Source organism: Lynx rufus, unplaced genomic scaffold (genome assembly GCF_022079265.1).
Source record: "Lynx rufus isolate CCGP_SWC_20201006 ecotype Redwood Valley unplaced genomic scaffold, mLynRuf1.p SCAF_6, whole genome shotgun sequence".
In the NCBI taxonomy this organism is placed as follows: Eukaryota; Metazoa; Chordata; class Mammalia; order Carnivora; family Felidae; genus Lynx; species Lynx rufus.
The window spans coordinates 29,126,249-29,138,263 of NW_025814878.1; the positions used below are offsets into that span (position 1 = coordinate 29,126,249).

Sequence of the window (12,015 nt, forward strand, 5' to 3'; positions counted from 1 at the left end):
GGAAAAGGATGAAAAAAGTTTTAATAGGAGTTAATAAAAACAATCAAAAAGTTGCATTCACAAATTACATCTCAGCTTTTCTTGAGATGACTTCAAGGCATGTTGCAAATTCAATAATTTATGGTCAGTTGCCTTTCATCTTTAAAATCACACAAAACAAGCAATTATTTAGAATGAAATAATTGGTTTAATATTCATGGACTTAAGTTGAATTTAAAGTCGGTCTGGGCTCTGAATCAGCGCCATCTGAGTACAGAAATAATTCAATATACATGCACAAATTAGTTTTAATAACATATAGGTAAGATATATTTCTTTTACTTGATATACTTATTTTGAAGGGCCTTTCTTGGAGTTAAACCTATTAGTTGGCTGGGCATGATACAGGTTGAACGCCCCATAGTTCCAGGGCCTTGGCAAAATTGACCTCCAGAGGCTTGCCTGTGCCTTTCGTGAGCCTCAGAGATCGGATGCAACCTCGGAACCTAATGTTGGTTGTCAGGCCAAACTGATTGAGGCCATCTGAAAAAGAAAGCAAAAAAGACTCAGTTTTGAAATGTGGCTTCCATGTTAAATGTATTTTTAAAGCTTAATTCCAGTGTAATTAACACACTGTATTACATTATTTTCAGGTGTAAAATACAGTGATTCAAGAATTCCATCTACAACTCAGCGCTCATCAAGACAGGTGTGCTCTCAGTCCCGTTTACCTGCTTCATCCATCCTCCCACCCACCTCCTCTCTGGGAACCATCTGCTCTCTATAGTTAAGAATCGGTATTTCTGGTTTTTGTTTTTTGTTTTTTGGTTTGTCTTTCTTTCTTTTCCCCCCTTTGTTCATTTGTTTTATTTCTTAAATTCCACATATAAGTGAAATCATATGCTATTTGTCTTTCTCTGACTGGCTCATTTCACTTAGCATTATACCGTCTGATCTATCTATGTTGCAAATGACAGGATTTTTTTTTATGGCTGAATAATATTCCACTGTATGTATGTATGTATATGTGTGTGTATACACACATATACACATATACACACATACATACCACATCTTCTTTATCTGTTCATCTATTGATAGCCATTTACCTGCTTCCATAGTTTGGCTATTGTAAATAATGCTGCAATAAACATAGGGGTGCATATATCCCTTCAAATTAGTATTTTTTGTATTTGAGTATATACCCAGTAGTGTGATTATTGGATCATAAGGTAATTCCATTTTTAATTTTTTGAAGAACCTTCATACTTTTTCAGTGGCCACACCAGTTTGCATTCCCACCAGCAGTACACGAAGGTTCCTTTCATTTCACATCTTCTCCAACTCTTGTTTCTTGTTTTTTAATTTTAGCCATTCTGACAGTGTGAGGTGATATCTCATTGTGGTTTTGATTTGCATTACCCTGGTGATGAGTGATATTAAGCATCTTTTCATGTGTCTGTTGGCCATCTGTATGTCTTGTTTAGAGAAATGTCTGTTCACGTCCTCTGCCCATTTTTTATTGGATTATTTGATTTTTGGGTGTTGAGTTATATTGGTTCTTTACATATTTTAAATACTAACTTTGTATCAGATATATCATTTGCATTCAGTAGGCTATCTTTTAGTTCTGTTGGTTCTCCCATTCAGTAGGCTGTCTTTTAGTTCTGTTGGTTGTTTCCTTTGCTGTGCAGAAGCTTTTTATTTTGATGTAATCCTAATAGTTTATTTTTGCTGTTGTTTCCCTTGCCTTAGGAGACACATCTAGAAAGATGTTGTTATGGCCCATGTCAGAGAAATTACTGTCTGTGCTCTCTTCTAGGATTTTAATGTTTCGGATCTTATATTTAAGTCCTTAGTCCATTTTGAGTTTTTTTTTTTTTGCGTGTGTGCATGGTGTAAGAAAGTGGTCCAGTTTGACTCTTTTGCATGTAGCTGCCCAGTTTTCTTAATACTATTTGTTGAAGAGACTTTTTCCTACTGCATATTCTTGCCTCTTTTGTCAAATATTAATTGTGGGTTTATTTCTAGGCTTTCTATTCTGTTCTATTGATCTACATGTTTCTGTGCCAGTAGCATACTGGTTTGATTATTACAGGTTTGTGATATTACTTGAAATCTGAAATTGTGATACCTCCAGTTTCGTGTTTCTTTTTTAAGATTGCTTTGCCTATTTGGAGTCTTTTATGCTTTCACACAAATTTTAGGATTGTTGCAGTGGCTGGTGGGGCATGTGACTCTTGATCTCAGGGTTGTGAGTTTGAGCCCCACACTGGGTGTGGAGATTACTGACAAATAAAATCTTTTTTTAAAAAAATTAGGATGGCAGTTGTGTGGAAAATGCAGTTAGCATTTTGATAGGGATTGTTTCAATCTGATGATTGCTTTGGGTAGTATGGACATTTTAACACTACTTGACCTTCCAATCCATGAGCATGGAATGTCCATTTGTTTGTGTCATCTTCAATTTCTTTCATCAATGTTTTATAGTTTTCAGAGTATAGGTCTTTCTCCCCCTTGGTTATGTTTATTCCTAGGTATATATTTTCTTGGTGCTTGTACATGGGGTTGTTTTCTTAATTTCTCTTTCTGCTGCTCGTTAATTGTGTATTGAAATGCAACAGATATCTGTACATTGATTTTGTATTGCAACCTTACTGAATTCCTTTATCAGTTATAGTAGGATTTCTTTTTCTTTTTCTTTTTTTTTTTTTGGTGGAATTTAGGGTTTTCTATATATAGGTATATCATGTCATCAAATAGTGAAAATTTTACTTCTTCCTTACCAATTTGGATGAATTTTATTCTTTTTTTTTTTTTTTTTTTTCAAATCTAATTGCAATGGCTAGGACTTCCAGTACTATATTGAAGAAAAGTAGTGAGAGTGGACAATTTAGTCTTGTTTTTGACCTTAGTGGAAAATCTCTCAGTTTTTCACCATTGAGTATGATGTTAACTGTGGGGTTTTCATACATGGTCTCTATGAACCTACTTTTGTGGTATGTTCCTCTAAACCTACTTTGTTGAGGATTTTTATCATGAATGAATATTGTACTTTGTCAAATGCTTTTTCTGCATCTGTTGAAATGATCATATAGTTTTTACCCTTTCCTACTTGATCATGGTGAATGATTTTTAAAAATGTATTCTTGGATTCAGTTTGCTAGTATTTTGTTGAGAATTTTTGCATCTAATTTCATCAGATATACTGGCCTGTAGTTTTTTCTCTCTTTTGAAGAATCTTATTCTGGTTTTGGTAATGCTGGCCTCATAGAATTAAATTGGAAGCTTTCCTTCCTCTTCTATTTTTTAAGTTTGAGAAGACCATGTATTGATTCTTCTTTAAATATTTGGTAGACTTCACTTGTGAAGCTATCTGGTCCTGGACTTGTGTTTGTTGGGAGTTTTTTGATTATTGATTCAATTTCATTTCTAGTAATTGGTCTGTTCAAATTTTCTTTCTTCCTGACTCACTTTTGGGAGGTTATATGTTTCTAGGAATTTATCCATTTCCTCTAGGTTATCCAATATGTTTTCATATAATCTTAGTATTATTTTATAATCCTTGGTATTTGTGTGGTGTGGGTTGTTATTTCTCCTCTTTCATTTCTGGCTTTGAGTTCTCTCTCCCTCTTTTTTCTTTGAGTCTAGCTAGATGTTTATCAATTTCGTTGATCTTTTCAAAGAACTAGCTCCTGCTTTCATTGATCTTTTTTTTTTTTTTGGTTGTTTCTATTTCATTTATTTCTGTGTTAATTTTTATTATTTCTTCTGCTGTTTTTAGGTTTGTTCTTTTTCTAGTTCCTTTAGGTGTAAGGTTACATTGTTTATTTGAGTTTTTTGTTTTGTTTTGTTTTTTTGCTTTTTGATGTAGGCCTGTATTGCTGTAAACTTCCCTCTCACAACCAACTTGCTGCATCCCAAAGATTTTGGACCATTGAGTTTTCATTTGTTACCATGTATTTTTTAAATTTTTTATTTGATTTCTTGGTTGACAAATTTATTGTTTAGTAGCGTATTATTTAATCTCCATGTATTTGTGTTTTTTCCAAATTTTTTCTTGTGGTTGATTCCTAGTGCCATTGTATTTGGGTCAGAAAAGTATGTCTGTGACCTTTTTAAATTTGTTGAGACTTGTTTTGTGGCCTAATATGTGACATACTGTGGAGAATGTTCCATGTGCACTTAAAAAAATGGTATTCTGCTGTTTTAAGATGGAATGTTCTGGATCTATCTGTTAAATGCCTCTGGTCCAGTATGTCATTCAAAGCCACCCTTTCCTTATTGATTTTCTGTTTAGATAATCTATTGATGAAAATGGGGTGTTAAAAAGGGGTGCTACTGTACTATTAGTTTCTTTATACTTGTTATTAGCTTTTTAAATTTTTGTTATTTGGGTGCTTCCATATTGGGTACATAGATATTCACCACTGTTATATCGTTTTGTTGGATTTTTCCCTTTATTATTATGTAGTGTCCTTTTTTGCCTCTTGTTAAAGTCTTTGTTTCAAAGTCTATTTTCCCTGATATAAGTATTGCCACCCTGGCAATACTTTTCATGTCTATTTGCATGATAAATATTTCCCCATCCCCCACTTTCAATCTGCAGATGTCTGTTGGTCTCAAAAGAGTCTCTTGTAGGCAGAATATAGATGGGTTTTGCTTTTTTAACCATTCAGATATCCTATGTCTTTTGAATGGAGCATGTAGTCCATTTACATTCAAAGTATGTATTGATAGGCATGAATTTATTGCCATTTTGTTATTTTTTTTGTGGTTGCTTTTGTAGAGCTTCTCTGTTCCTTTCTTCTCTTGCCACCATAAGTTCTCTCACCATAAGTTGGCTTTCCTTAGTGATACACTGGATTCCTTTCTCTTAATATTTTGCATATCTGTTACTGGTTTTTGATTTGGGGTTACCAGTAGGTTTGTATATAACATCATCTGCATATGGCAGTTTGTATTAAGTTGATGGTCGCTTAAGTTTAAACCAATTTTTTACCTCTCCCCGCCCCACACCCCCCAAAAAAACTACATTTTAGGTATATGGTGTCATACTTTACATCCTTTTATTTTATGAGTCCATTGGCTGGTATTTTTTATAGATACACTGATTTTTGCTGCTTTTGTGCTTTTTGTCATTTTAATTACTATGTGTTTTGGTGTGGACCTCCTTGTGTTCATTTTGTTGGGGGATTTTTGTGCCTCCTGGATCTGAATTTCTGTTTCCTTTCCCAGGTTTGAGAAGTTTTCAGTTATTAAGTCTTCAAGTAAATGCTCTGCCCCCTTTTCTCTCTCTTCTTCTTCTGGGATCCCTGTAATGTGAATGTCATTACTTTTGACGGAGTCACTGAGTTCTCTACGTCTATTGTCATTTTGCATATTTTTTCCTGTCACCTGCTCAGGTTGATTACTTGCCATTACTCTGTTCTCCAGGTTGCTGATTTGTTCTTCTGCTTCCTCTAATTTGTTATTTATTCTATCTAGTGTATTCTTAATTTCAATTATTGTATTCTTCATCTCTGATTTTGTTTTTTCTCTCTTTGTTAAGGGTCTCAACATGTTCTCCACTCTTTTTTTCAAGTGCTGTATCTTTATGATAATTATTTCAAATTCTCTTTTATGGATATGACTTATTTACATTTCACTTAGGTCTCTTGCTGTAATTTTGTCTTGTTCTTTCATTTAGGACATTTCCTCTGTCTCCTCATTTTGTCTCTCTGTTTCTGTGTGTTAGGAAAGTCAGCTAAGTCTAATGCCCTTGAAAGTGGTGGGTAGGCACGCACTTTTAACAAGGTCAAGCTGGTCATCTGCCCTGAGAGAACATGTCTCTGCTGCTGAGACCAGGCCAATCCACAAAACACACATGAGCAAGGTGCGTAGTTTTAGCAAGGTGTGCATGCCCTGTCTGGGAGATGGGACAGAGGCCCTGTAAAACATGAGGTAGGGAGATGCAGTATTAGCAAGGTTTGAGCCTGGTTTTCTGAGGGAGGGGATCCACAGCGCCAACACCCAAGCAGGCTGGGCTGGAGGGGGTGGGGCTTGGTGTAAGCAAGTTAAGTAGGGAACAGTTCCGTCTGTCTGCACTATTTCCTGCAGGTGGCTGTGTGTTTGTGCTGGGGGTCAGGGGAGGGAAATGGTGCTTTCTGCCTTTATTCCTGGGGGAGTCTCCCAGCAGTCTCTGTCCCTCTGGGACAGTAAATAACTCCCCTCCCTAATGCCCCAGGTGTTTTGCAAACTGCTGCTGCTCTGCTGTTATCTCTGTGGGCTGTTCTTTGTGCTGTGTCTTGAAGGGTGGGGACTCAGTCTCTTACCACCCTTCTGGCTCTCCCAGAGAGAAGTCTGTTGATTTTTAAGGTTCCAGGCTTTAAGTCTTGCTGGTTGTAAAAGCTCACAAAATTTGGCCCCTCCTGTTTTCAAAGCCAGACGTTCCCGGAATTGCCTTCCCCATGTAAACTCCCCAGTGTGACTCTGTTTCTCTCCCCTCTGCATAGCCGTGGCTCCCTCACTTCCACCAAGGGCCTGTGGTCCTTTAACTTCTGAGTCTCTGCCCTTCCTACCTTCTTCCCTGTGGCCTCTTCTCTACATTTTGTTGTGGAATTTTTTCTTCCAGTCTTTTCAGTTCATTTCTGGATTATTTATAATGATAACATGTGTTATCTAGTTGTATCTGTTGGATGAGGTGAGCTTAGAGTCCTCTCTGCCATCTTTGCTGAAAGTTTTTTAAGGGCCTGTTTTAGTCAGCTGTTAGCTTGAGATTAAATTGGAAGCCTGCTTTAAGTAAAGTTAGTGATTTTGTGCTTAGCTTCGCTAACAGCTAAACTTGTAAAGTTTCTATGGTTATGTACGCTGAAATTTGGAGACATGTAGAATTGTACATTTTAAGATAGCAAAGAGTTTGATTTGGAATGAATGAGTTTACAACTCTGATATATTATGGAATTTTAGTGAAACAAATCAATTGATCAGATATTTTACTGAATTAGGATATGGGCTTTCAATGGTGACTTTATTACTTTCTTCATTGTAAAAATACATCCCAAAAGGTTAAGTAGGTTGAAAACTCACACAAAGTATTTTCTTTGCTGAGGAGACACTCCATTCTTTCAGTAGGCCTAGTAAGTGCTAACTAGGATCTCATTTCATAGACTCTAAGTGGAGAAATACATTATCTCCTTCAAAGTATCTTGGAGGGTATCCCGATTGAAGCAGAGGTAGGCCCTTTTCAAACCCAGAAGCAACTTTGGAAAAAGGAGCTCTGAATTGGTCCCCATTTCTCCTAAATCTTTCCCTCCATTAACCACTGCTGAATATATATTTTGCTTGTTTTATTAAGCAGAGGAACTTTACATGGGAACAGCAGTTTCTCTTGCCAACATGCTGAAAGACCATTCCAAGAGTCTGTGTTAGTATAGTATTTAAAAAGAGGTGGTTGGGTTATTTCTCATCAAGTTGGGCACTCTTGTTTATGGGCACTTTAGGTAACTCTGTGGTTTATGTGCTCTACTTAATGTGCTGGACAGGGGTTTTGAATGCAGATTTATTGCTTAGGTTTCTTTGTAATATAAATATAAATGCTATAATAACCTAAGGGGGAAATTAGCTGTGTTTAACCCAATGATTTCCAGAACTTGAGGAAATAAGTTCCATAACAATTTATGATTCCTCTGGTATATTGATTTTCAAAAAATCAGAAAGAACACCAACTCTGACTGTTAAATGCCTCATATCTTTTATAAGCAAATTCATTTCCTCTAGCCCCCATCTCCTCATGAATGAAACTTCGGGGGCTATCATGTAAAGTTCAGCCCCATGTGGTTTATATAAGTAATATGCTCATTTTACACACTGGAAATTTCAGGTGTTATTTATGGGAGTAGATTCTAAAGCTAGGAAGTATACTTAAGCACACGTTCTTGGACATATTTATAGAAATATATAAATATTTTAAATCCACTAACAAATTCTTGCTGGGGTAGATAAGGCTCACCTGGGAATCCTCCAACAAACACGGGGTCATTTGTATCAGCTGATGTGGATGCCTGGTTGGGGCTCTGGGCTACCACCTGGTTCCCATCTACTGTCAGCTCAATGCGGTGTTTGATCTTGTTGGCTGTGACTTTATGCCATTGTCCATCACACAAATGCCCAGGGATCCCAGCATCATAGACAGCAGTGAATCGGCCGGCACCATTGTCCACATGAAACATAAGCTAGAAAATAGGAAATTGAACAGTCACAGATGGTTTCATTAGAAAGGTTTCATGATGGTTTGCATAGCAAAAATTGTTATGTCTCTAGGAAAAAGGCATCGGCTGGAATAGTTAGAAATGAACATATCTGAGACATTTTAAAAATTAAAAAAAAAATCTTGACAGAAATTAAAACACAGATTTAATGACCAGGAATCACAAAATATGTTCTTTGTTTGGAGCAAGATGTGTGAGACTAGTAATAATTCTGCTTTCAGAAAATGTGATATATGAGTCTAAGTGATAAAAAAAAAGGAACCTCATATACACAGGGACAAATTCTACCATAGATCTTTATAGAGTATGAGAGTTCTTAGTGAACCTTTACAAAATTTCTTAAAAGATGTTTAGAGTAATTCATTAATTTGATTTACAAATTCATTTTAGAGGATTATTGGTTTTGCAAAATGTAAGCTTTTGAGGTTTTAATTGTATGCTTTTTTTTTTCCTTCATGGATTCCATTTTATATGCAGGATTGCGAATAACATAAATTACTTTTTTGGGCAAGCTTCATGTCACAGGTGCCAGAGACTTTCAGCCAGAAGGCCAGTTAAATTCTTAACAATGTAGAACTTAGATTGGAAGTTCATGTCTAAATGAGAAAAACCTGTTTTCAGTAACATGGAACAGTCCCTGAAATTTGAGATGACAGAATTCTTTTGAAGCTGACGAAAAGAAACATATTGAAACATTGAAAACAGTCAGTCTTGCAACACGTTTGACAAGGTAAAAGAAAAGACATGGGGTTTTTAAAAAGATGAAAAACTGCAATAGGTGAAAAGTTTGTAAACTGAACAGGGATGTAAAAACAAAACAAAACAAAACCTTAAGGTTTTACTCTATTGGGTGGAGTTTGTAAGAGCAGGACTTGGTGAGAAATACACATACATTGTAATGGAACTTGATACTCTGACAAATTGATAGTAACTGGTTAAAAACAGGCGATGAAATGAAGCGAACTCCGACAAGATGTAGTGAACGTGCTTGAAAATCTGGCAAAGCCATGAGTTGTTGCTTGTCTGTACCCCCTTTCCTGCCTCTGTACTCCTGGATCTTTTTGCTTTATTGCCTTTGAGGATGGTTTGAAGGTAGGAGGGAGAGTCTTGAGGTCACTCTGTGGTCTTTCTTCTTGGGAGGCGGCAGCAGTATACGAGTGGACATATGAACAGGGGTGAAGCATGAGTCCTATTTAAGAGCCAGATAGAAAACTTGGGCGACTCCTTGCCTTGCCTGCCTCTCTTTACCTGCTGCCTGCAGTACAAAGTATATACACAGGTCATCTTGCGGCAGGTTGCTGTTCATAGGGAGGGACGGGAGAGGTATTTGGAATTAGCTTATCCATTGTAAGCAAATTGGCAAAATAGATTATGTTGATATAAATTCAGTATAAATCAGTACTTTTTTGAAATGGTATCTAGATGATTTTTAAATAGAAATTGAGAAACTGATGTGTCAGTTGGCCATCTTGACTTCTGAGATGTGCCTACTGTGGTATAAGAGGCAAACACTGATTTTAGACAATCCAGGTCCCCTCCTCTTTTTCCCATTGGAATCTACAGTTTTACATACAGTGTATTCACAAAGAGGATATCAGTGTACTTTTAGCAACAAGTAAGAGCTTGAGATCTAAAACTATTTGGCCCATTATGTGTCAACACAATTGGCTTACTGTAGAATTAGCACACTTAAAGCTTACACTGGTCTACAGAATAAGTGTTGAAAACACACATTAGAGATAATCTAGATAGATGGAAAGATACAATCTAGCTTTCTCCCAACAAGAATACAGCAAGGCTTCACAATGTAGATGTTCTACATACGAACAACAATATCATGAGGAAATCAGAAATAGGTAGACAGCTGACACTCACCTTTTCATCAATCATTTCGACACCCATTCCATCCATTTTCTGGCTGCTGATTCCTAGAAGAACTCCAGTGGTTCTAGTTGTGCGGAATTCAAATTCTACAAGAAGGTCCAATCCCACTTTGAACCCATCAACTGTAAAATGAAGATTAAAAAAAATGGATTAGAGTTTAGGGATTGTTGATTCAAGTTTGTACAATGCAATGGTTTAGATCTCAATTCAGATATTCGTCAATTATAATAAGTTCCAGACTCTCCTATGGCCTGTATTTCCACCATCGTATCATGTAACACTTTAAAGTTATTGCTTATTTTCTTGGTTGTCTTCCCTCCTAGCATGTAAATTCTGTGAGGGCAATTTTATTACTGTGCCTACCAAGGTATCTGGCACACAGGGAAGTTTAATACATAGTTGTTGAATAATTAAATGGATGAACACACACGGAGATTGGCTCAAAGAATCCCATAGCAATGCATGGTTCTATTGGAAGTCTTACTGTTGGATTAGGTCAAGCATTTCAATGATTATTCAGTAAGATTTTACTAGGCTGCTCTAAGATTTTTTTTTTTTTTAAATAAAGAAAGGAACTGTAAGCATGATTTTGAAAGAGAAGATTCTGGGACATAACTAGGTTTTTCCAGTTTATCCAAGTAAGTTTTTTCTATAATTTCCTATATTTGATTCATTGATTTATTTAATCTTTTAGGAAGTATTTAAGACATGCCTCTTAGAAACAAAGCCATTCAATATGAACAGACCTAGAAAATATCAACTGCATGGAGTATGAGAGAAGAACTACAGAAATTTTATGCATGTCTTCTATTTATTAAGAAATAAATGCTATTTGTAATCACAGTTGCCTCCAATGAAGGGTAGTGTCTATTATGTGAAAAACTTATTGTTCTACTGAGAACCTTGATGGGTTGGGATGTGCAAAGGTGGGTTTAGAGCAGATTTTAAGAGAAAAAGAAGATGAATTGTCCTGCAAAATAAAACAAAGTGCTTGTTTTTGTCCCTGAAAGGGAGAAGTGAGGAGAAGAAAGGCACAACATGAAACAGTTCAGCAGAAGACAGAGTGAATTGGCCAGTAAAAACCACAGTGATCAGGTGGCTGAAAAGGTTTTAAGGACAAAGATGTCAAAGGTTTAATTGAAGCTGTATGTTTTACAATGATGAAACCTTCTCTAATCATCCAAGTCTTATAAAGATTGCATTACACTGTCTGTTGAGGGGATGAAAAGAGTTGTTGGAAATTGGGGAAGTGGCTAATTTTCTGGTCCAGTTTGATCCAGAATGAAAAAAAAGAGCCCAGGCAGAATAGCAAGTCAATAAATTAACTGCAGACGCTGAAGCTTGCCATCAAATTTGACCAAGAGAATGCTAGCCATCTGTGAATTTGAAGAAATCTTGGGGAAGGCTTTGGGTTTTCTCTGCACATGGAATGTAGGGCTCATCATAACCACCAATATTTTAATGTTTAACAAAACCTGTGTTTATCTGTTTTCTGCCTCAGCTATAGGTGAAGTTTCCAAATTATGCTTTGTCTGAGGGCTCTGGCCTTCCATCTCTGAAAACCTTTGTATGTGAGCATTTATCTCACCTTTTAAATCCTAGCTCAAATGTCAATTTTCTCATAAAGCCTTTCCTGATTTCCCCAACCAAAATTAATGTTTCTTCTAAATATCCACAGAACCTTGCTTGTATATCTTTTGTAGTTTTAAATCATATGTACTTGACTTGTGATTTCTGAGCGCACTGAATCTTACCTATTAATAGTATATTTTTTGAAAAAAGAAACATTTACTTCTGTTCCCCATGATAACTTCTATACATTATGTGCTCATTAATTTTTTTCTAACTCTAGGACTGAACAGTCCATCTTAAAGTATGTTAAGGTCTTTTTTGTTGTTATATA

The 12,015-nt window shown here is 36.2% G+C and overlaps 1 protein-coding gene across 1 annotated transcript in view; it reads right to left on the bottom strand.

Moving 5' to 3' along the window:
* Window positions 1-354: 354 nt before the first annotated feature.
* Window positions 355-12,015, bottom strand: part of LAMA2 (laminin subunit alpha 2) — a 475,613-nt gene continuing 463,952 nt past the window's right edge. The window contains exons 63-65 of the mRNA XM_047102999.1: window positions 10,104-10,234; window positions 7,970-8,192; window positions 355-522 (exon numbers count right to left, since the gene is read on the bottom strand). Of these exons, the coding sequence (XP_046958955.1) occupies window positions 365-522; window positions 7,970-8,192; window positions 10,104-10,234 (512 nt within the window). The 3' untranslated portion in view covers window positions 355-364. The remainder of the gene's footprint in view (window positions 523-7,969; window positions 8,193-10,103; window positions 10,235-12,015) is intronic.